Genomic DNA, 27,711 nt, shown 5'->3' with positions numbered 1-27,711 from the left:
GCCGGCTCCGGGGCGGCCTGTCTCGCGAGTCGAAGCGGGTTTCAGTTCTCGTCGTTGCGATGACGGTAGCGCACGTCACTACACCGGGTTTTCGACAGGTTACGTATAGACGATCGCGCCGATACCACTCTCGAAACTAATAAATCACGGGAACTAAACGAAGCATACCCTCCCGAAGAGATTATAGCTCGATATGAGATAACAAGGCTGTGGCACGACTCCGGTGATTAATTACTAAAAGTCTGTTCAACTCGAATGATTCGAACGGAAGCGTAATCTTGGTGGGATTAGATTTAGATGAGTAATGTAAACAGACAAACATTGTTGGATAGTTCCGGAAACGAATGTTGATTTGCTGCGTTTGATTATAACCGTTTATGAACTGTAGTTAGTGTACATAGCAGTGCAGGTGAATGTTCCCGGATAGGTAGGACTGGTCGGGATGGCCGGGCAAAGGCAATGGATCGTAGGGCTTCTGTGGGCCGTGCTAGCTTCGGTGCTGGCTGACTCTTGGACCGCTTACCAAGAGCAGCCTTGTTGTCGCCCGGTGACGCATCATCGCATACGCCACCATCGAGGTAAGTTCGATAAATTCACAGTTTTAACTTGTAATTAAAAAACTTAAAGATGTCAAAGCCAGTCTCTATATAGTTATATATATATATATCAATTATTTTATTTTTATTGCATTAGCGCCTACTTATTTAATCTTCGATAAAAGCAAACAGCGATGCACAGTTCGTTTATCGTTATCATATAAGACCGCGCACGGGAAGTGCTCGTTCGTTATCTAGTAAACATTAGTCATAGTTAAATATTCAAACTCGTACTAGGTACAAAAGTTTATTCACCTATGTTACAACATAACTACACTCATATTAAATAATTAATGATAAATATTTTATTTCGTTTATCGGTCATATTTTTTTTTTTTTATTAAGAGAAGACTTTAATTCCTATTCTTAAATATATGCATAAATTATATTTAAATGAGTTTCCTTTCCAATATATATTGCAATATATTATTAGAATAATATCTAACTAGCATTGTTGTATATAATGCTTCACACTACATACGAATAAGCATATCATTTTACATTTATCAATGAATAAATTTAAAGGTCTTGAAGTATTTCTTTTCAAAAAGAAGCACATTATTCTAAAACTTTATAAAGATTTAGATCATGGTAGACTTCTTTGATATGATATATAATTTCAATTGTAAGTTATTCTTATGTACACACATATAAATAGAATAATATTCTTGGTGTAATTTATGTTCCAAGTTCCGGTGGTAGCTTTAAATTTCATTCATCTTTGAAATTCAAAAGTGCCTGTAAGATTTTTGATTGTGTATTGTGTATAAACACCATTTTTCATCAAGTTTAGATTTTTAAAGATACTAAATAGTAATTACCAAACATTTAAAATTATAAATTAATGATATAAATGTATGTTAGGTTAAAAATATAATTTTAGAGTTTATTGTTGTCTTTTAAGATTAATGTGTAAGGATTAGATGATTAATTAATTAATTTTATAGTTGAATTAACTTTACACGAAGTTCGTAACTCGATTAATCTTGTCCCTGATTAACAAAATTTATGAATTAATATTAGTATTAACCGTATAGAAAGAAACTTTATTAAAACTTTTGTGTATGAAATAATTTAACAAACTGAAGTCAATTAAAATTTTGTATAAAAGATTCGACGATCTAAAATCCCAAAAAATAGAAAAAGTTTCACTTGAGATTAAATAAACAGCCCTCAATGAAATAAATGTTAGTTTTAGAGGATTGGTAAACGCGTTCTTCGGAGACTGACTCTATAGTTCGTTATTACTTATGTGAATAGTGGGTTACAATAGGTAGGCTTATTTATCTAGTCTTTACTATAACTACAAGCGATAATAAAACTTTTACGAATCTGATTACGCAATAATTACATTAATTTTATGTTAAATTATTTTGGATCGTGACTTTATAATTTTCTTTATTTTATAAGATTGAAATATTGTAGGCTAATAGAGTTTGCATAAGAATAAAAGTTTAACGTTCTTATTATAAATGTTTACAATTAAAATAAGACAATGTTTTAAGCTTATTAAGTCATTATTATACTTTATAACTCAATTTTAACAGTCGTTAAGGGCAATATTTGAATGACACGCTCGTAGGATGATACGTGTTCGACTCACGCGAATTTCTTGTCTCACATCAATAAATACGTATACGATGACATCTCAAAATGCATATTAACCGAGAAAGGTTGATTTTTAAATATCGTGTAACTTGTATAACTTAAACATAAGTTGAAATTGTCGACCAAATTTCGTGTGAGATAAAAATGGTTCAATTTTGATTTTTTGTTTCGATAATTTATCTACGTTATGATACGAAAATACACTATATCCAAAAATCTGCCTTCTAAGTTCAAATCCATTTATATACCATTTTTATCTGACTAAATAGTGACTGGACTAATGCCTTTGGAGATATGTGCCATAGCTTCGGAGGCACATTCATAAAAAAATATTTAGTAGCGATTTGTACCGTTGCGCTATCGAGTCTGTATTAATGAACTCTATGTGAATTATGGGCGTCAATAGGATGTATCTTCAAATAATAATTATACAGAATTAAGCATTATTTATTGTTAAGATCTACAACGTAATTAAATATCGCATCACCGTTACTAAAAAATATATTATAATACTGGATGTTACATGTTACAGTCCGGTAGGTATATTAAATTATTGATATTCAAATTCAAATTCATTTACCTCAATGTAATAGCAGCAGAAGCATTATAAATACTTATTGAGCGAAAGTAAAAACTATCATTGGATATTAAAAAACTATACCGAGTAAAACCAGCTAAAGAAACTCCGTGTTTTTTTTTGTTATTTTGTAATTTTCGATATAATAAAGAAATAGCAAGGGGGCCATCGTTTCATTCCCAAGGTGGGCTCGTCCATGAACTCATTCATTTTTTATATTACCTTTTGCACACAAATGTTCCTTTACATTTCTTGTTATTTATCAACAGAGTTATCATAATATAAAATCTCCATCGTTATATTCACAAAAATACTAGGCTAGGTTTGTTATGGGTTTTTCATTACATTACAAGCTTGTTTTCTATTGCTAAGCAAAGGGTTCCTTCATGTAAGACATAGTTTTCGGACCTTAGTTTCAGACAGAAGGATTGCTGGATGTACATTAAAAAAGTTAATTATTACCTGACACATGAAGATGTAATCACGATGCTTTTCTGGAGCATTTTATGCCGAGTTGTAGATTAATTATAAACACAAATTAAGTTTAAGAACATTCAGTGGTGCTTAGCCGGATATTATATCCGCAATCTTGAGATAATAAATCTTCGGATCGAAATGTTCTATCCACTAGGCCATTTCGGATACTGAATATTACTGAAAATTAAATTAAAATTAGAGTTTATATCACCATAATTTAAATTAAAACCATAACTCATGTAGATTACTGCATCTGAAGGACTAAAAACACACAAACCAATAGTAAAAAGTAAATACTAATAGTAATAAAAAAATATTTAATGAACCTCTTTTATTATTTTACTTAATATTTATTTATTATTTTTTGAAAAATTTAATTATAAATTCTTTCATTAGTCATTAATTTTGATATTTCACATCTACTAGACGTCCCGTGGCGTAATTCATTAATAATTTCCGTACTAAACTTCTTTATTACATGTACAAACGAATCTAGCGAGAGATAGGCATTATTAATATTTTGCAAATAATTAAACGTTCTATTTATTTTTATTTTGTGCTTAGTGTTTAAAATCACGGATTAATTAATACTAAGCGTCCACGGTAATTTTTTATTTACTTCACGTAATCAAGACGTTATGTAATGCGCACATTAAATATTTCATAGTGAAAGATACGAAAACATTAATAACAATTCCAGCTCAGATGGGACTAGCTCTAAATTATTTTTATTAGTTAAGTTTAATCAAAGTGAAAACGTTTTGTTACATAAATAGCTTAAATTTGCACGTCCATAAACAAATTAAACTCATTTTTCTGACGACATTAAACGCATTTTTTTGCCTGTGTAATATTTAATTTGAGGCAACGAATAGCCTGGGCCAAATTCTTTTTGGACATCAATAGGCGAGTCGGGGACAATTTGCCATCATTAGCAAGTAACAAGCATTCTCCAGGCTTGAGCGTCCGCGTCGGCACAAAAAACGCAACCATATTAAAATATTTTCTATGAACTCAGGAATTTGGTGTAGATATTATACGTATATGGCTTATTGCTCCCATTACTATTTAACCTAATCTCACGCAAACTAAAAGTAATACATTTATATCGCTGAGTAGGTTGGTTTGTTCACCTTCCTTATTATAACAAGGATTCGTTAAGGAGTCGGTTTGTAAGAAGTCACGAGAAGCATAAAAGCTTTGAATGCCCGATCGGTTCCAGTTGTCAGGGAGCGGGACGCGCGGGGAGGATCACTGCAAACCGGCTTCGTGAGCTCGCGCAGGTAATTGACTCGGCGCGCGGTGTGCGCGCGGCTTGGTTGAATTGAGCCATAAACGAGATAGTATAATCAAACTATAAATGATGTTTAATAGGTTTATTATAATACAAGCTGTTCTCGCTAGTCCGCGCTTGTGAACTTCAGATATGCAGTTAATGTTTTTGGGTGTATCTTGAGAATTTACTATGATAAAACCCCTTTGAAATGCTCTGTAAATTTAATAGTTTGTATTATGAAAGTATAACTTATTAATAATTTTTATTTTTCTTGTACACAGACGCGATGACGATATGCTGATAAGTTTAACCAGATTAAGTCATTTATAAAGCACGAGACGATAGTAATTAATTAATCTACATTTAACAGTGAAGGCTGTTCATCGTTCAAGTATTAACAACTCAATTTATCGAGCAAGCTCACTTTATGTTGCTTCGCTCGAAGCCATTAATTTTTACATCATCTTGTTATTAACTTTATTCAAAGTGAATTAATATTTTTGGTTAACTTCATAATGTTTATTATTATTTTGTTCTTAAAAGGAAATAATAGAATATAACATAAAATAAATAGTCGAGCTGCAAACCTAATCCGTTAATCTGCTAGGGAGAGGGACAGAGCGCCCATGTCTGAGCGGGTAATTTAGGTGATTAGCGCATGTCACCGCGGGCCGAGTGATGACTTAATCGCTGCGCCCAAACATTGATGGCCTTGTCTATACATAATATGTGATATAACTAAAGCGATTCTAAGGAAAACTACGTTATTATTTATTAATTTTAACATCTCCATTATCTTATATTAGCATATTGATGCTGTTTAACAATTCTTACATAGCCAATATGGCGCCAACATTGGAAGCTAAGATGTTATATCCCTTGTCCCTTAGGTACACTGGCTCATTCACTTTTTAAACCCGAACACATCGATACTAAATATTGCAGTTTAGCGGTACAATATCTGATGAGTTGTTTGTATCCAGACCGGCTTGCACAATGGCCTTCTACCAAGTAAAGTAAGTTTGTCACTGACTCAAATTAGCAAATATAAGAAGATGAAATTCACGTCATTTCATTTTTGTCTCGTCAATAATCTAAGCTAGTGGGTCTCCCGCGAAACTTCGCGTTTATTCAAATGATTTTTTAGGAATTTCGAAACCTATGACGGGTTTTGTTTGTATTTCATTTAATTGTAAACAAGTCATGCAAGTCACACGTCTACATTTGGCGCCAAAATGATGAAACCTCTTTTAAATGAAATTTTTAATAGTAATAGTATACATTAGTTCAGTTGGAATGTTTGCGTTTTTATTTTGTTTCTTATACAGCCGTAGGCTCTCTAAACGGCCACTAACATTTTTTCGCACTCTAAAATTAATTCTTTGTGAAATAGTAACAATATAGAAAATTGCAAGGAATCCTCTTTAATTTTCTGCACATCTACGGCTCAAACTCTTCGAAATAAGACCATAAATGTTTTTTTAACGTGCAGTTATCGTCCCATAATCATTGGGGTCATCATAAAAATCGGCTTACGCCATTAATATATAAGACTTAAAGCGGTGAAACTGTGGAGCGCATCTACTCATATAAATATATTATGAATTAAAATCATTTCCTAAACGGACTCTATCTTCTGTTATAAGTTTTATGTATTGATTTAATATTTTTTTTCAGTTTGGTATTTAAAAAAACGCCTCCTCTCATTCATAAGCTTAAGTGTCAATCCATTCGCGCTGCAACACTAATTGTTTTATGCCCGTTTACTCTATAGTCAAAAACGTATTTTTAATTATCTACGAGGCGTCATACGAAGTTATGTGACTTATATAAAAGTATTCAATGACTCGTAACAATGACGATTAAAATGTTTCCTACATTTTGAGAAAATAACAATAATAATATAAAGATAAAAATATTTTAATAATCTTTTAAGCCAACTTGCATACACAGATATATATATATATATATATATATGGTAAGTTACACGTTACGATGACCACGTTATAGCGAGGCGTGTGGTCTAAAATTACGGAGTCAGAGCAATCGTTCTGACAGCCGTCACTTCACTAGATTTTATCTCTCCTACATTAAACTATTTACTGGTTGCTATACACTGTTCAGTATCACTCTTAACACACATACGTAAACAAAGAAGCACACACACACAATTCTTTACCTAAAATAACATCAACAAAATATTACCACTTGAATTAGCTTAAACGATTTTTAATTAAAGATAAGATATTTATAAAAAAATAAAATATACGTTACGTAGTGAATAGTTTCCCGAGGGGTCTAATCGATGTTTGGGCCAGTTGGTCGCTATTTGTTTAAATACAGTTATACTTTTCAAATAAAAACAATTTTTATGAAGTCTTTAATCTAACGTAAGTTTCATAAAAAAAAGAGGAATTTGATAATATCTCTCTCTCTATTCTATAAAAACTCATACAATATAAATATTTGAAAATAATTTATTATTATTACGAACCGCACAAACACTAATCAATTTAAGCTACCAAAATCGATTCAATAAAATATTGCCAGGTTAAAAATTTTGTTGATTTAATTCAAAATTTAAATACCTCTTCATTTTTTTGGCAAGGATTAATTTTTTATCAAGTAAAATTGAAAATAGCGCACTATTGTGGTCACTATCGAGAGCGATTCATTATTAGTCAGATAGGTAGACAACTAGGCGTTAACCTCTAAATATAACAATTTTGTCAGTGGTTTTGTGTACTTTACATTGAACAGCATTTACTAGGAACCTGTCATATTACATTACAAGATTAAAAATCTCAAATTACAATAATTTTATCGGTAATACACACTCGTACAACTTGAAACAAAAATAAAGATGTATTAATAATGTATATATATTAATTGTATAATTAATACATCATAAATTATTTCAATGATCGCGTAGGGTTATACGAGTATATTGCAAAATTTCGAGATTATTTCTACATTGTTGGAGATTGTATTTATTATACCTATATACTAACGAGCCGGATTCACACGGGTATTATAAATGTTAAGAACATACTTACGGCATATTTTCTCCTTAAATATTAAAGGCAATAATGATAAAAAATATTTTAATGGGATGAGTGTTTACTACGGAAAAACAAAGGAATGAAACATGCTCATTTCCTTATCTTTTTATGTTGCCTACTTCTATAAATAGTATAAAACTAAATCACTTTCTTTTTTGTCTGTATCACTTTTAGCTTATTCTGAATCACTCAACGGTTTTTGATGCAGTTTTCACTAATAGAAAGAGCTATAAACAAGGATATTTCCATATATTTGTAAATATTTCGTAAGAAATGGCTGAACTGTGAAGGTGTTTTATTTAAAGAGCTGTTTTCTCGCGCTTACGTGGCCATCGCTGGCTAAGCGATTAGAGATACATCAAAACAATATCGTTTAAAATTGTAGCTATTAAAAAGGCCTACAAAAATAGTCCCTGATTAAAGAATGGCATATATTATAAGTTGCTGTGTTCGTAACACAGCAACTATTTTAATCTATTACTTTTTATTAAAAAACTACACGTAATTTTTTTTATGCAAAGCATTTTTCTCCGATTCGTTAAACCTTATTTGAATATATGTAGGTAGGTATATGCTAGTAACCTTGAGCATTCATTATAGATTAAAATTGTAAACTATAACACTTGAATGAACACTTTAGGAGATATCACCGTTTCCTTATTATGTGGGTCGGACACTAAATATAACCAAAAAAAATATTTAGGTAGTTAAAACTATCCAAATATTAATCTATAAACCGTTGACATATTATAACCTCAAAATAAATTATTATTAATATTTCTCATTTATGAAATACTTATATAAACGAATAAATAAATAAACGTTATAAAATGGGCTTAATATTTTCTTGCTAAGCGCACTTATCAATTTCATATTTAATAAATTGCGCCGGCGCGAAACCGGGGCGGTTCGCTAGTTCGGTATAAATAACGATTGCCTTCAAATAACAGTAACAAGCACCGAGTATTATGTACAATGAATCGAGATTTAATCTCAGTATTCTTGTTGTTCCATCTATTCATTCACATTTCATTGCAACGTCATCATTAATCAAATTATTTTATTATTGTATTTTTTTAAAGTAGTTGTTCGCTATTAATTGGATTTTAAGATACAACGATGTGAATTTATTAGGTAAAGAGAAAGGAATAAAAATATATTTATTTAGCAGTTCCTACAAGATTGTAATGATGTAGAATTAAGGCCTAGAACAATGAACCAGATGACTTCGATCTTTATATTAACATATATATTTTACATGATAGTAAAAAATATGTGTTATATAATAAGCAATAACGTTATTCTTTGCGCGTCATATTTGGAACAAAAAATACACGTTAAATAATGAACTAGCTATCTTAAAGTTAGTAAATATATAAGTATATAGATTTAATAATGTGTGTATGTGTGTTTGTAAGTGGAGGTGTTTGCCTGTAGGAAATTAAATGACATTTCGATTCGTGCTGGGATTTCCTGTATATAGAAACACGGGCTTTATTGGGCCTGTAACGTCGCAACTCGCAAGCAGTCGCGCGGTTTGTGTAAATCGAACTGACAGACACCTCAGAGTGACTGACGTGGTTTGAACCCTTCTATCCGAGATAAATCACTCTGTACGTAAAATGTAATTTGAAACACGTGCGGTTCACAAGACAAGAATAAAATTAGACCGCGCTTTTAAAATCCCATTAAGACATATATTTTAATTAGTAATGACATTTCAAAAGAGAAACTTAATATTTAGCTTTAGTTAAATAAACTTTAAAAATAATTAAACATATTATTTTCAGATAATGTACAACGATTTACATCATGTAATAACCGTCAAACATGTTAAATTCTAAATAAACGTAGTTTATACGTAGGTAACATAATTTGAAAGGAATTTGATTGAAATTAGACACGTGCAGTTTTCCTCGCGATGTTTTATTATTTATCAAGCACATTAAAATTATATGTTGATTGCCTGAGTTTGAACCGGCAACCATCGACTAAGATGCACGCGTTCTAACCACTGTGCCATTTCGGCCATCTTAGCATAATAAGCCAACCCGATTTATAAAAGTAAGTTTTGTGCGTTTGGGTTCATATACCTGGAAATTTCTTATTCAGAGTCTATACACATACTATTATGTGTATATATCTGTTCTTTCATTGATTGTATATCACTAGATAGTATAAAACAAAGTAGCTACCCGCTGTCTGTCTCTCCCTGTATATGCTTAGATCTTTAAAACTACGCTACGAATTTTGATGCAGTTTTTTTTAATAGATAGAGTGTTTCAATAGTAATGTTTATATACATATAATACATGCATAATATATTAGAGAAACTAAAAATATAAAAGGTTTCCAATGTGATGTCGTTAATAAACATATTTTTTTTTCGCTTACATTGCAAACGCTTGCTGAACCCTAACAAAATAATGTTCTACAGTATTGAATACCTTAAAATGGTCTACAAAAAAGTCCGCGCTGGGATGTGTTTATCTCTTAGGGATAACCCACAATAATCATTTTTTATCTTTTACTTTTTACGAGAAATATGGCTTATTTACGAAGCGGTTTTAAGCATTAATCCTTATTCAATTAAGTACATTGTGCATTTAATATAGATCAGTATGGCCCTTTGCAGCATGTAATTTAAATGAATATTTTATATAATAATATATATATATATATCGGATTTAAAATGCTGGGACAAACGATTTGTTTGTTGTTATTAGCGGTTCTAATGGCGGACAAAAAAGCTTAAATGAAAGTTGTATATAAAGACATTCTGTAGTATATTTAGTATCAGAATTGCACCCGTACGAATACCGGCGGGGCGCTAGTTATTGTTTAAAGTGTAGCTAATTATGTATACGAAGTCAAAATGAAAATTTCCGATTCAAGCGCTATTCTAGTGAACGCTGACTATACTGTAAAAGACAAACCGAAACATTGGTTGAGATGTTTCTAGAACACAATAATGTGTAATATATATTCACACCTGCGTCTTAAAATTTACCAGTACCATTATAGATATTAAAATATATAGATAGATAACATGTATTACGTTCGAAACAGTATAAGATAACAGGAACGGCGGGGCGTTTGGGAATAAGTATTAGGTAATTGAAGGACACAGTACACTGATACGAATACGGAAATCATTGTTGGCAATACTATGTTTTATAATATTTGTTTTTATTATTTTATTTAAACATACATTTATTCTTTAACCATAATTTTACTCTTGCAAAGTTATTTATGAATATACTTGGAATATAAATAGCCTATATTGGTTATGTGAACATCGTAACCGAGTATTGTCTTTGGTATTCCAACATTAGCTGGCTTGTCTATCGATAAGACCAGCAACATGACACTCATTCAGGAATACGACCTAGCTCGAGCGCTCGACACGAATATTATGCGACAACACCTAGAGGAAATTTCAAAGATCAAATACAACCATAGACGTGCGCTTTAGTTTTATTACAGACTAGGTTGTGTTAAAGGTATTAAATTCTAGATTAATCATAACAGTTATATTCATAAATTGTTTTGTAAGTAAACTTTTAACTAAACTTAATTTTAACTAGCTTTAAGTAAAAACAAAACAACGTAAAACCATCGATAAATTAAACGTGACAGAAAAAATACTTTATGCTGTCTTTTAAGTATGAAATTGATTAACTACTACTGTTATAAGAAATATGTATTTTTAAGATCTATATAGTTACACGTACAAACGTAAGTTATACAAACGTCAAAAATTCCACGAAGAGTTGAAAGATAGCATAATAAATTAAAAGTTAAATATGACTAAAAGCTACCAACAGAATGGCAATTATTTCCAATTTTTTGTGCAATTCATACCTGCCGGCTTGTGTTTATGGCAACGCTTAGTTGAGTGGAATGATTGTGTAAAACTGTTGGACGAACTCCAACGAGTACGCGGGTAACAAACGATACAAATAAAGTCAAATGAGTGAATCTGCCAGGATTCAGCAAAGGGAAATCAAATTACATTTCTTGCTTTTGTAATGTAGCCTATTTCGGGCAAAAATTCACAGTTACGATTCATGTCCAACTTTCAGAATCTAAAGTGAAATCTTGCAATATAGTTATTTATGTTTGTAATTTGTTAAACATAATTATTGGAATAAATACTTAGGCAAGTTTTGTCAAATCGTCATATTACAAGATTGTAAACTGAGAAACGGTTCGCAATAAGGATTCGAAAAATATAGAGGAACTAGCAAAAACATAATTGTTTTTATTTTAAATTTTTCAAATATATTATATTTTAGATAATATATACGTATAATATAATAGTCTATAATAAAATAAAGACATTCAATTTAATAAAGACAATTTTAAGATAAAACAGAGTTAATGATTTTGATACGGCTTTTTCTTTTCCTAAATTAACAATTTATGAGAGTATAATAAACATTTAGGCGTTCCAATTCCAAGAATTCAATTGAAGTTCTTAACTTCCTCAATTGTGTTTTCGTCGACGGAACGTGCATGTAAATAACTTTGAGTCTATTGTATGCATTCGCGGATATTTTGTATTGGATTTCTTCGAGGCGCGATCGCGGTAATCTAACGGAAGTGATAAACTGAGCCGGCGAGTGTGGTGCAAAGATATCTTGTGTTTGGCGAGCAAGTTGTCTTACTTCGTTTTAAACGTTACACGACAGCACAATTGCTCGGAACACTATTATATTAAATTGTTATTCGGTTTCAATATTGAAAGTGAGATTTATAAAGAAAATAAGTTAAATTTAATATAGCTATGAATATAGGTTTAATCCTGACAAGCTAAGAAGTCATTGCCCAAAAACAATATAAATTTATGAGTAGGTAAGATAGGATTTGTAATGGAATTTTTATTGTGCCATTTCGTTACTTTTATAGTTCCTAATTTTACGCCTTAATAGAATACCGACAATAGTAAATTGCGTGTTGGCTTTTAGCTGGCATCGCTCCAGTCGTTTCAATTTTATACAGGACGCTGTTTGTAAACATCCCTAAATGATAAACGCATAATTTAACGCCCCAGCGAAACAAGAAAAATTGTGCATCCATTTATTTTCTCGATCATAGAAGCGTGAAGACGTTTATTCCGGTAATTTATGAGTTCACATAGAGTTCGATATTCCCGCTATGAAAATGTATCGCTCTTAAATTTATGTTCATATAAAATTTATTGTGTGAAACGCCTTATTGCCGTTGCTCTCAAAGCTTTATTGAAACGTTTCAAGTAGAAAGGCCGAGATTGGTTGCAGTTTATCACATATTTTTAATGTAATTTTCCTTAAGTTTAGTAATTATTTCTGATAAATTGATTATTTGAATTATCGCCTTGTTCGTTAAATTTGGCGCTAATTAATAAAACCGTTCGATCTTAGTTCATAGAAATATTCATATACATATGAGATATTTCAGTACTATTAATTTCTAAAATTTTGAATAATGGTCTCTAGAATATCTTTAATGTAGTTTAACTTAATATTTTTCGGCAGTTTTAGTTCAGTTGATTTCCATGTTTAATGTAATTAGTAGTCACCGCTACATTTGACACGTTGAACTAGCGCGCAAAATCTAATTCCCGCGAAGCAACAATACAGTGGAAGTAGAGTTCGCGATACCATCGCAGCCTTCGTCGCCACAGCACATAAATCTGGCTTTGATACATTTTGGTAGGAAGCCAAGTGTGGTGCATCGCATACCGCCCAAAACATTTCGTCCTTCATACTGAAAAATAGCTATTTTCGAACATGAACTTTCTCAAGTTAAATTTTACTAACTTTTATTATCTAAACAGAAATGTACAAGACAGAATATTCGTTGAAGAATTTCTACATCGAAATAAATAAACTTAGGAATTAAAAATAGGTTATTTAATATTCGTTAAATTAAGTGATTCATTCATTTTTATAAAATAAACCTATATAGAGTATCTATAAAAACATTTAAAATAATGTAGTCGATGTACATCTAGATCTATGCCTAGGAATAAAACCAACCATTTAAATTACATTTATGGTATATTACTATAATTAATTAATATACTGTAGTTGGAATAATCTAATATTTTTTTTATCGAAAATATGCTATGTACAAATACCACTTCGTAGATTTTGATAAACTGACAATAAAACTTACTACACTCTCTAGAATAATTTCTATGATGTCATTGGGGTAAATCCGACAGATACAATGACAGCATTAAAGTATAGAAATCCATTACAGCGATTTGTAATCTTAAAAAAAAAGAGTAGTATTCACTTCCCGATATAAATATTTATGAAATGACATTGTTTGTTATCATGGATCAAGCACAATTTGAAAGTTGAGGTGACGGCAAGAGACTTCCTACCAGAATAATAGAACCACATAATAGTATCATATATACCGTTATGCGTGTTATCGTAGGCTAGTGTAATGTAAATATAAAAATTAATGTTCATTTTGTTCGTATAAAAAAGTGTGTTCACGCATCTTTATACGATTACATAGAATTTTAATATTACGAAGCTTTGACAGTTGTTATTGGCACCGGTGTGAAGGTTTTGGCATAGTACCATAAACAAATATCCAAGGTGACCAAGTCGTATTGGATACTTGTTCACAAAACAATTAAAGCGGCGTTGCTACGAACGTCACGCATTAGCTTATATAAATATTATTTCTCCCAAAAACGAAATTACAAAAGATTGTTTTTGATAAAAATTTTACACAGGGTATGAATCTACGTAAATAGTTACCAATCTCAAACACTCTGTCTGGAAATATTTGATATGATTGATTGAAAAACAATTTTCAAAATACAAAAGCGTTCTTGTTTGTAGGAAAACAAAATACCACGCGAGTTTTATCTGTGCGAACTGACCGAGCCCACTGAGGTCTAACTTCTAAACGAGATTTCGTAACGGTATTTATTGTCTTTATTAAAATGTTTAGCGAACAGCTTTCTCTATGCAAATCTTTGTCTTCTACAAAATATCCTCCGTATCTTAATCAGTGTTTGGTCTTACCGAAACTAATACAATGTAAATGGAAGATGTCTTATTGATGATGAGAAGGGTTTGAAAGCGCATAATGAATGGCCTGTATTATGCCGGTGCGAATACCATCGCTTGCCCGGCGTGACTGGCAATCACTAACATCAATCTAGACCTAGCTCGCTTCATTGTGGGAACTGAGTATTTCCTATATTCCAAATTAAATTGTTCGCGATAGCGGGCCTTCTGGTACTTATGTAAGTTAAAGTTATCGCCGATATCTTATGTTCATTTATTAGTAAAAAAAATAAATTGCCTCTAAGTAAGCAATATTTTTAAACAAGTAATATGTAAATTTATTTATTTTTAGATTATTATTTTCTGATAACAATATAATTATAATGTAAAAAATATTAATATATGTTGTCAATTTAACATAATACATTCCAAAAACATAATAAAAAAAAACGAGCGTGTTAAAGGTAATTGTGAAACTTACTTCTGTACTTTTGCAATTACCTTTAAAGAACGTGAACGATTAATTTTACCTAATACATACTTCAAGTTCAGTATCAAAAAAATACCATCGTGAATAGCACTCCAATATTCATGTATATATATACAGTGTTTAAAATAATGACGATAGATAAGGCATTATTGATAAAAAGCCATTGTTTCGATACCATATATTTTTTGAAATATCATATTGTATACTGTCTCACACAAAAAATTACTCGTATACGAATACAACGCTACCCTAGGGAATAAGACGAATGAAATCGAAACGCAAAGTTTAAGCTACAGTACATATTATCGCAATTATTAAGCAATATTTAGTCGACGTTTAGAGTGATATTTCTTCGGCCGATAAGTTCGTTAAGTAATAGGTTTCATTTTCAACTCGGTGAAGCAAGCTCATTAATCAACGTTGCTGCTTCCGTCCTCGAGGCATTTACCCTGTTCCCGCCGGAAAAACAGTTTATTATAATTGTTTTTGATATAATAAACAAAGAAAGATTAACCACGTCATTTTTCAAGTTCACTGATAAATATTTGCGTTTCGTTTTCTTTACATAATGTCGCATCACTAATACGGCTCTAGAACTGATCTATAATCAACGAAAAGCGTATTGGAGGCGTAAGCGTTTCATTTCATAATTTAAACTGAGAAATATTATTGAGGACATGTCTGTTTTAGATCTTCCACTATTGAAAAATAATCGAATTAAATACAAGTAGTAGTACATATTGTTTTGTAGTCAGTAATGACCATAGATTTTAACGAGTTACCAAAATTCAATTTATATTATATTATAATATGTAAAGTGTTTGCAAGACATTCAGTGATTAAATTTTTTCGTCTATCGTACTCACTGATTCAGCGGACGGTATATAATAAAGCTATGAACAATGAAAAGCTCACTTCGCGCCTCACAAAATTTGTATGTCACGAACTGTTTAACACTGTAATATTGATGTTGTCAAATTTATTAAGTTTTTAGAAATCAAGGCATTGTCTTTACATCCCATTATTACCATATAAATTACCAATAAGTCACCACCACATCAATTACGTTTTTAATGTTTGATTATGTGCTAAATAATGAAATTTTATCAAAATCCTCAAAATACATTTGTTTTTCTTAAGGAGCACACAAATACATAATAATATGAGGATAAAATTTCAAATTATTATGTACACAAATTGTAAGAAGTCGTTTTAATGAGTTTTTAGGAGATAAATTGCTCAATAAATTAATCTACTTTTAACATACAAATACGCCTCAATAATTTCGAGTTGCGAATGATATTGTAAATCTTACAGTTCACCGATCACAGCGAAATTAATTTAGGTTTAAGGCGGCTGACGGCGAGAGAACACGCTCTACATCAGGGTATTTCTGGCGCAGTTGCGATGCGGCAACTTGTATTCATAGGCACATCGTGGTTGTCGGCCCGACGAACACGGCTTCACCGGAATTGATCTGTAAAATTGATTTTCGCCACTGACGAACAAAGGCTCGGGCGACAGCCTTCAGGCAAACGCTCTATTGCTCGAAAGCTTTTCAATTGTGTTGCTCGATAAATTAGGTGACTGACAAAAAAATAATCCTCATGTTCCTCAATTGGAATTAATTTTATTTATTATGACTTTTCACCAAAATTGATTGTGTTTTGAAAATGGATGTCTTTAAGATTCATTTTTTATATTTCAAAACCAAGAATTGCTTCTACAATTTTATTAGTTTCTTTAAGTAGATAAAGCACGAGAGTATATTATTTGACGACTAGTTGAAGCACAAATAAAAATTTTAGAGGATTTTTTGTCGATATATTTTCGAAATTCTCTGAAGCAAATGGTCATGGAAAAATTGGATGTGGAATAGAGTGCGACGCAATTTTAGAACAATGAGCTGGGAAATTGCTTTTCAAGCAAAGTAAGGATAACCGCGGCGGCTGCTTTCTGACGTTCTTGGTCCTACCATCTTTGTATTACATGGGAAAAAATGTAATTTTTATTTATATTTGTTCATATTAAGGTTATTTTTATATATATAAGTTATCATTATTTTAAATTTTCTTTTTTCTAAAACATATTATATTAATAAAAATTGTACTGAATACACTATCAGTATTCGAAAAAAAAGTCGTTATGTTTTCTACATATTTTTTAGTTAATCGTATAACGCGGTAAGCGCTCTTTACAATCATAATAATGAGCTAAACAAACAGCGTTTAGTCGTATTTATGTTATTCATTGGCTTATTTTTTGACTATGATATTTCAATTACAAAAGTAATTACTCTGAATGATGAGTAAAAATATGTTTTTGTTGATTTTACGAGCTCGCTTACAAGTGATTTTCTTTGTACAATAGTTTAATTTTATTTTTAATTTCTAATAATTTAAAAAATATGTATATATTTATATTTACTCTGTTCTCTTGATAAAATTGATAATAATACAAAACACAAAATAGATTTCGGCAAAGTTCCACGTTCCTTAGATCAGTACGTTTTACTTGAATTTAGAAATAAATATTTAAAAAGGAAAGAACTATATAATAAGTAGGTATATTATGGGTACATTATGAAAGAAGTTTGCATGAATATAATTTCAAAGAATATTATTTAACCGACATTGGCAACAATGCACGTGTGGTTTAAGTTTCCAAGTAATCAAAACATTCTCTGTGGGATTACGTTATAATGATTAGTTAAATGGGATTGCATGCAGTCTTTAACATAATTACATCAATAAAATTTAAATGTTCTAACAACATGTAGCTACAACAATTCCTCAAAAAAATTGAATATAAAAAACTAAAACATTTACAACACTAACAAAGTTCGTAATATTTGTCACATCATATTCTACTTGGCGCTTTGTGCAAGTCAGCCTGGATAGGAACTCACATATTTTATAGTCAATCATTAATACCAGGATAAGTGAGCCAGTGTAAGTTCAGGCACAAGGGACATAATATCTGAGTTCCCAAGGTTCGTAGCGTATTGACAATGAACGCGATGGTTAAAAAGGCCAGTCAGTGCCAGTTTGGGTACCAATTTTAAATAAAAACATTTTTGTTAATATTCGAAAGAGAAACACTTTAACTTTTATTTTTTTTATTTTGACAAGTCAGATTTAATATAAAATTGCTGGTCATATTTTTTGTAAAAATGGCACAGGGGAATTTAACTCTTAGCTTTAAACGATCTGCTCATTCCAATAAGCGGACTATAACGAAGGTGTCCGATTTTTGGACGAAAATTAATACAATATATTATTTAGGAATATTTTTAATTTTTTGTAATTTTTTTTTTATATGTGTATTTCTAGATAGTTCTGATATCCTTAATTAACGAATATTAACCGTAATTAAAATATATGTACATGCATTTTGTTAAGTTTATTTTAAAAGCGTATTCTCGCGGCTTATCCCAATGATAAATCAATTAGCTTGACTTGTTGACTGATGGTGCATGATAGATCGTTACAGCTTAAACAGATTTTAAATTGACTTTTGTAAAACACGACGGGGGCATGATCGATATATTATAATGAGTAACTTTCTTTCGTTTGGCTTTTAATTGGCGGTAGGCGTTTATTATCTACACGATCATGGGATATGTGTCATTATTGAGTAATGGATTATTTATACACCTACTTTATAATTATCTATTCAATTTATATTTGATAGCAGATTTATGCAGATTGTTTTAGAATAAAATATTGGTTTATATACAAGCTTAGTATAAAGAGTTAGTAAATAGACGATCTGATTACACAAAACTATTAATACAAATAATATTTCTCAGTTCGTTATAATTAAACAAGCCGTATTTCCACATTTTTTTGAAGTCAAAAATTGAAAATGGATTTACTTATATTATGATTATATTCTGCTCGTGTGTTTTTAATTTGTTTGTTTCCTATCTTATTATTGATTTAAATATTTCACGGTGGCGCCATGGTATCTATTCTTCTATCGCCAACAAGCATATATTTTTGCTTAAATTTATATTAGGTACTTCGAATTTTCTGTAAATCGTATGTAGCTCGTAGTTTGTTTGTTTGTTACCACAAAAGTAATCGGATTCGAAAAGGATGCCATCGTAAATCTACTAAGAGCGAAACGGGTTACAGAAATGCCACCATAAATTGACCATCCATAGTTTACGATGCACTTGGAAAGGAAACAGGGTCTCGTGTTCCCATACAGAGATACTTGAACTTTCCTCTGATATTTATTCACCAGGTATTCTGATAACATGTTTTGAATGGCGGGATATTCACTTAAATTAGGAATAAGATACTTGCATGAACTTACATATTTTGAGACATCAATGGTATATATATAAATATGCATGATAAACTTGATGGAATTGAAACATTTCTCGAAGAATAATTATATTAGCTTACAGAGAGCTCTGATATATACAAACTAGTTCATAATTGCCTAAATACACAATGTAAATTTTAACATTTATATTAAAATTTTTCATTCTTGTATAATGTCTGTATTATTTGTCGTCTATTTTGTTTCGTTTACAGTTTGCTATTTTATTCGTAAATGTTGTAACCAAAGTTATAAATTGCAACAGCATTAGGTACCAAATGTTCCACTTTAGTTATTAGAGTAATTTGTAGAAACACGCGGAGGCGCCTGCATGAATCCCGCTAATTAAAATACCAGGAGTTATGTTGATTTCGCAGCGATAAATGTCAAGTTGGTTACTCTAAGATGGCTTTGTTTCACTAACATAGCGTTCATTTGTTGCATCATTTTATCAATTGTGTTAACGACTTATCATAAATCTTCCTCATATATAATTTAATTAACAGCCCGATAATATTCTGAGTAAAAGCCTTCTAAAGGAAAAGATTTGGAACTTGTACCATCACGGTGCTGCACTGGTTGGTGTATCATGCATTTTATTTCCTCATGGTTCTTTACGTCCGACTATGATGCGAAAAAAATTATATAAATACAAATTGATTTCAATATGCGATATTGGGTTTAACTTTATGTATGCATTCAACTGGATATCCTCAGCTATATACATTCTTGATGATTATGTTTTGGGTATTAACATGACATTTTTCTCATTTGACGAATTAATTTCCTAAATATTGCATTTTTTATAACTAAAGTATTCTTCTAATAAAACAAGCATATGATAATATTTAAGAAATTCTAAGAGATACTTTTAAGATGGAATGTTAATGCAAAATACGATGAAAAAGTAAACGACAAGGAACCCTTGAATCCAAAGCAGGTAGAAATTATTTCCGTGAGACTAAATCAATCACAGTTAGATGCGTCTTGAAGCCTCATTGAAATGCAAGGGATCCATTTATTACTTCGCATTCAATTTAGGGACCCTCTGTTTTCTTTCAATGAATTGCTAATGAAAAGGCCTATTACGCTTTCTATTATTTCGTATGAGAATCTGTATATATACGATAATATCAACATAATTTTAACAATACATATTCGTATTATTATCACGATTACGTGATAATAATATCCAATAATAATTATAATACACATTAGTTTATGATACCAAAATATGATTAGACATTTTTATAATAAACTAGTTAACCCGGATTCGATTCCCGGCCGAGTCGATGTAGAAAAATTTCATTAGTTTTCTATGTTGTCTTGGGTCTGGGTGTGTGTGGTAGCGTCGTTATTTCTGATTTTCCATAACACAAGTACTTTAGCTACTTACATTGGGATCTGAGAAATGTATGTGATGTTGTCTAATATTTACAAAAAAAACCGGCAGATTATGTTTCATGTATGTTTTTGTAATATAAATTAGCTGATTGATATAGAAGTTTATGTGTTTTAGAGCCATCTAGCGATGACTTAAAAATGACGTAGTAAGTATAAAAAATAAATATGTTCTATATGTGCCGTGTGTCAACTTTCATGATAATCGCTCAAACAGTGTCGAAGTTAATTAATCGGAACCAAGTATACCGAAATCGATATATTACTATTATAAGATTACCTAAGAGCGAAATATAGTATTTACATATTAAATAAAATTTGATTTGATAAATATTTTATTAATATTATTAAGATTTTAGTTGCTGATGGACAATATTATCAACGTTCACAAAGGCATGGAGTATGTTGTGCACCACTCGTCAAAATAATGTTAGAATATAAATTGCACTTACAATTAAATCCGTTCCTATTTCTGTTTGCAACTCTCTTTGAAATTCTATTCATTGTTAATTAGATACGTTTCATATATATGCAATAGAAACTCCATTGGAACGAAGCGAGAGAAGGATCCCAGAACGAAGTTTTAAATATACCCTGTTGGGCTTACAGCTTCTGTCACTATCAAGCGAAATAAATTTCACATTTGCTTTCAGGATTTGTAGTAATATGCGGAAGGGTCGTTGCTTATTTATTTGGAAGGCTTAAACGTGGATAGCCCGAATACTAAAACGTGTATAGCGGTCGTGCCTACTTAAACTTTGATAAACCAACATTTTATTGAAAGCTTTTCAAATTTATTTAACAATTTGTGTGTTTTACCGAACGTTATATTAGGAGTTTTTAACGTTAACTGTTATTGTTCGGTATACAGCTACCGTTGCGGGCATTGTTCACAGTTTTCAACGGCTAAAGTAATATCATTTATTACAACTTTAACATTTAAACGAAATAAATACATTTATGAAAAACTAACTGGGACTATATTCGTATTATATCCGTAAATAGATCTAATATGCTGTTAAGCAACATTTGTAAATGAATATATCAACGACAAGTTGCAGAATTATTGATGATAATAATTAGTACCATGATAAGTTACATAGCACTAAAAGCACTCAGAATATAAATTGGTTGAATTAGTGATTCGACATGTTACACAAGACGTTGATAATAATTAATATTTTGTCTTAAGATGTTTGCCAAAAGTCCCACGGATCCGTGACTTGTTCTAACAAATCGAGACTCGATACGAACGTCGTTTACGGTTTACTGTCATTACGACACAGGGAAAAGCTATAAATTCTATCTACGACTGGTACAACAAAGAAATTGTTCTGTAAAGTTATCACTATAAATCGCGATTTGTTATTGTGATGTGTTATTTGCAGTATTTAATCAAAATATCATACTTGAAATATGCCATATATTATTGCATTGTATATGGGGTTGTGTCGTTTGTGTAAGCATACATATGATTAATTTAATATAAAAATAAAAGTTATATGTAATGCTTGGCGGTAAAAAAGCTTTTTATTATTACTTTTCCTAAATGAATCATGTTTTCAGCCCGATGTTGGATTATCAGATTACAATGAATAACAAATGATCAGTTCTGTTTGCTCAGATACCATGACATCGCTAATGCATTTGTTTTTATTATAACAAACTTATAAAGACTTTTGTTTTGCTTATAATATACGTGATAGTCATAAAAGTATACAAAAAAAATTACATAAGGAACAAATAATTAATACCTTCTTTTAAATTCGTTTGAAACAAATCTTACGAAAAGTCCCATAAAAGTATTGCTAAATATTGAAATATAAATAAACGCAGAAAATAGAAATCATGTCGATGATGTGCCTTGTGAGTGAATGAGTGTGTAAAATCGGTCACTCGCTCACTGAACATAAATCCTACTGAAAAGAATGACGTCAAGTCACAGTTATTGTTTGGACAGAAGTCGTGAAGGCGCCAGAGACCGTTTCTTTACCGCTTTCATTAAAGATACATTACTCCTTTTATTCTTGTTTAGTTTGCAAATTCTCCCAGAGTTCTTTGTCTCATTTAGCATTTATTTACGGCGTATTCAATTTAAATACCGTTCCTTTTACATTTTATCGCTCGAGAAATTGCCTGTCTTGGACCTCGACTCTGTCCTATTTAAATTTGTCAATTTTGCTTTTATTGCTCTTTCCGAGATGTTGTTCAGTTTTCAGGCTCTAAAATGCTTATAAATAGCAAATTTCATCAAATTTATTACAATATATAATTTAAAAAAAATGTTTGTTGCTTCGGTATATTTTTATTGAATACATCCGACTATGAAAATAGATCAGCGTCGATTTAAATCACTAAACGATTATATCTTTAAATCAGTTTTCACATAATTCCATATTTTACAGAAAATTACAAGACATAGTCTTACATAGAACAATAATCACTTAAAAGAGATCCCGTCGTTCGTACGATTATGACGTTAACGAGACGTAATTAAAAGTTAAATTTTCTATTAAAGCAAAGTGCGGTGGGAATGTGAACAGTGCCAAGTGTCGGATTTCGGACGTGCCCCGAGTCCGCAATGCACTGCTTCTCTGACTCGTGGCCCGTGCCTCGTTTCCACCCAAGCTACAGATTTTTTACCTACTTTTTGCGCTTTTTTGAGGTAAATTTATTTAGGGTGTCTTATTTTTTTTTTTCATTAAAAGCCTAGAGGGTTGTCCTCGAAAATGTAAATCAAAACTTATTGAGAAACAAAATAAATTCCATGAAGTATTTATTTTTCTAACATAACTGTGTTAGTCTAATAAAAAATAATTAAAATCTATGTTTATTAACATAGATTTTAATTAATTTGCTGCGGTATATTGTACTTGAACAAGAAATTTATGAAACTACACGGAGATCTAGTTTAGTGCAATAGCAATCTTTTAATTAGAATAAAATAAAAAAAAATAGAAACTCATCAAACATATAATCTCATTTTTATGAAAAGATTAATAAATATAATAAGCTTTTACTAACATACACTTAAGTCAATACCAACACAACCCAGTTAATTGTAGTACAGTAATAATAGTGTATTAATTCTAAGTAAAATACCGTTCTTTCCTCCCGATGTTTTGTCATATTAATTGGTAAAATTACCGTGTAATCACTTATTTTATAATTTCAATAGTATTTCTTGGAAATTCGAAATCATTTGCGTCTTAAGAGATAAAAGAGAGGTTCATGATGGGCTAATTAAAAGCCACGTGACACTCTTCTCGTGTGAGCGACCTGGCTTAGGGCTGTTTATACTTGTTACCATTTCTTATCAATTAAAAGTATCAGTCATTACCTTTTAAATAAAGAAATCAAACAGCTTTTTAAATAACTATTTATTTTTCATTGAAAATTAATTTAAAAAGAAATCTATTTAAATTTATTACCTACCTGCAGTATAGATCTTATGTACCGGCCGGATCTACCTTACCTTAAATATGACTAAAAGATGAGTTTGTCAGTTGAAATCATTCATAACTGTGTTAGATAAAAGGTTTAATTTTAATAATTGATTAATTGTTAAACTCGAGTCTAACTGATTAATAAAATAGAATATTTTTAACAAAATTAATACCAGCAGCGTAATTTAAAGCTTAACACGTATCAATTATTTGTTTCGAAACAAAAAGTTATGGCATTTTAATTAAAGTTATTATTGGACGAACCGTCGAAGGACAAATCATATTGAGTTTAATACACGTGACACTTGTCTTTAATAAATTATTGAGATTCAAAGACCACTAAGATACTGTAGAAGCTACCACTATCATATTTTATGATTTGCACGCTTTCTCAGAAAATGTGTATCTCATTCGTTTTATTTTTAGTTTGTCCTTTTGATTTGAATCATTTATGTAAATACGCGTAATCAAACTAAAAAGATCAATAATTATTTTCGTTTTAATATAAGTAGGCTAATATAAAAAATGTATTAGAGTAAAAAAACTTGATCGTTATTAATTACTTCGAAGGTATGCTTATAAAAATCTTTACTTCAAATATAAAAAATATTATAATATTTTATGTATTGACGTAGTATTGACATATTGTTTATGCTATGTTATTAATGATCAAATAGTAATTATTTCAAATTTAGCTATATTTATTCACAATTCGAATATTATTGGAGATCCTCATTAGTAAAGATCTCATTCGGGAGGCCAGTTGGTCTCTGGCGAGTAATGTCACGAACGCACCATGCGACCGGTTCCCAACAAAATAAATATATTTTGCTGATTTCAGTCGAAATTTGCAAGTCTGCCAAGAATATTCGTACCAAATCGTTTTCCTATAATTGGAGTACATGTGAATTTTGTATTCAGTAGCGCATCCACGGCGGATGGAATTTCGCCATTTCGCGGGAACCTCGTCCTCCATCATGCGTACTTATTGAAGTAATTTGTGTAATTCCGTCTCCATATGGGCATATTTCAGAATTCATTGTACTGTCAATTATTGCTGTAAGAAAAGACGGTTTGGCTTAATAAGATTTTTTTATATATATATATTAAAAAGCAACTTTAAAATTAAATAAACATTATCCTCTTTGGAACTATGGGGATGTTTGGGAACTCGGCGTTCATAAAATTTAGAAGAGGCGTTCACTTTTCCGTGACTTCATAAATTATTAAGCCGACCCTCAAGAGAATTTGTCAGTCGCCGTCTTTTATAGACAGGTCCGCCTATAAAACAAATTGATCCACTGTGGCCGGTCAGGCTTTATCAGTATTTTATTAAGGAAAATGTTAAATACGCTTAAACTTAAAAGATAATTATATATTTTGCGAAGATAAAATTATCTATTAAAAATGTATTCTATAAAAACTCAATAGGTAGATATGTAATCTGTTACAACATACCTTTAAGTCGTAATTTGAGCTATCTTGGATATCAACATGTCAACTTAAAAAAATAAATCATACTTTTATATCTCTTAGTTTTATGAGAAGTGAAATTAGTTGAGACCCCATTTTTATGTAAAATTAAATGATTTACATTTCTTCTAGCTTTTCAATTTATTTGAATAAATATTTTGTTTATTTATATTACCGTTCTGGAAACCTTAAATAAGCTGTGTCAAAAATTTTGTCAGTGGCCTCAAATTTTAATTAAAATGCTTGCTTGACTAGTTACTAACTACTTGTGAAATTTATAATTCTAACGAAAAGGTACCGCGTTCGTATTGCAGTAAAAGGAAAATTGGTCGCAGATGAGTACTCAGAAACAAAGATACCCTAAAAAGATTAAAATATTACCTCGCGCAAATTCTCTAGAGATAACATGAGAAAAAACGTAGCTTCATGAAGCGCGGGGCTAATTAGGTAATGTTGAGTGCGTTATACTTAGAGCGAGTATTGCACTGCTAGTTGCCATTATCCAATTATAACTTCATATTATAATAGTACAGATTAAAATTGGCTTAGTTGCAGAAATAAATTTGTTACTCATATATATTTATACACATAAAATATTTAATATCGTATATATCTTGTGGGTAGGGATTTTTTCTCTTAAGCTAATTCGTGTCTATAATTTATCTCGTGTTTGGCAGTGAAGGCTACATGTATCGAATGACATATTGCATTTGATCAGCGTGTTGGAATACGCTCCCAATATTCTAATCAAACAAGAGACGAAGCGTTAAACCAGGCGAGCCTCGTACTATACAATAAAATATGTCGCTAGTTTATGTAAATATCGCATTCTTTGCTAATAACAAATCAAATAATATTAATCGTTTCATTAGAAAAAAATAAACACGTACATTGTACCAGAATTATATAAACAAGACAGTCACTTAAACAGATTAATGAGAACAAACTGAAACAGTATCCCGTAGGCGTTGACAGGAGGTACATTAGGTCGTATTAATAGCTGCAATTTCGCATCGCGTACGTTTTGATTTGTGGAACCTATACGTGTTGTCTAGACACTGTAGTTTCATATTATACTAAAGCCAATTACTTCAAATTTATTATTAGTATTTGACATTCAGCTTTCACGGTTTTTAAATTATGTTTCCATGGTATTATTTATTTTTTGTAAACAACAACAAGGGTAACAACTCTTTGTTGATATAAAAAATATCAATTATTGGCCTGCTCGTACTCGTCCATTTAAACTAAATAAATAAAACTAAAACGTATTTCTCATGGCGAAAAATGTAAATTTTATACGGATAATAATTAAAACTATTATTATATTTACTTATTAAAATGCCTATGCCTATTAAACATGCTGCTCAAATTTTTTTTTATTGTACTGTGTTACATCTTTACTCTTCGTAGCTAAAAAAATATAAATTAATAATATAATATACATAGTGTAAATTCATGCGTGTAAAAAAGAGGTGTTAACGAAGCAAAATAAAAGACCTATTTAATTTTTAACGTAATAGTAATTTTTCCGTCACACTTACGCTTTTAGACATGGGAACTAAGATGTTATATCCCTAGTGTCGGTATTTACACGGGCAGACTCACCCTTCACTCCGCAACACAACGATACAAATTATTGCCGTTTGGCGCTAGAATAATTGATGAGTGGGTAGGTGCAGAGCCAAAATAAATTCTTCCACGTAATAATGTACACAAAATATTTAAGGCATAATTAGTCTTCGTTCTTTATTCTTATGTATGATATGACCAAAAGCAAGCAATAGATAAAACAAGTAGTAATTTTTTTTAAATTAATTAGCTGCGCATGTTATTATTTTTGTCATGGGTCTAATCTAAACCATACAGGAACTCACCCCCCCCACACACACAGACACTCAAATTAATACCATTATATACAGAAGATTTATATATATAAAGATATTTAACAAAA

At 30.8% G+C, this 27,711-nt stretch overlaps 1 protein-coding gene across 1 annotated transcript in view; it reads left to right on the top strand.

Moving 5' to 3' along the window:
• Positions 1–53: 53 nt before the first annotated feature.
• Positions 54–27,711, top strand: part of LOC125077832 (semaphorin-2A-like) — a 51,230-nt gene continuing 23,572 nt past the window's right edge. Inside the window, exon 1 of the mRNA XM_047689918.1 lies at positions 54–578. Coding sequence (XP_047545874.1) covers positions 443–578 — 136 coding nt within the window. The 5' untranslated portion in view covers positions 54–442. The remainder of the gene's footprint in view (positions 579–27,711) is intronic.

This window comes from Vanessa atalanta, chromosome 4 (genome assembly GCF_905147765.1).
Source record: "Vanessa atalanta chromosome 4, ilVanAtal1.2, whole genome shotgun sequence".
Classification (NCBI taxonomy): Eukaryota; Metazoa; Arthropoda; class Insecta; order Lepidoptera; family Nymphalidae; genus Vanessa; species Vanessa atalanta.
This window is presented reverse-complemented; position numbering and strand designations above follow the sequence as displayed.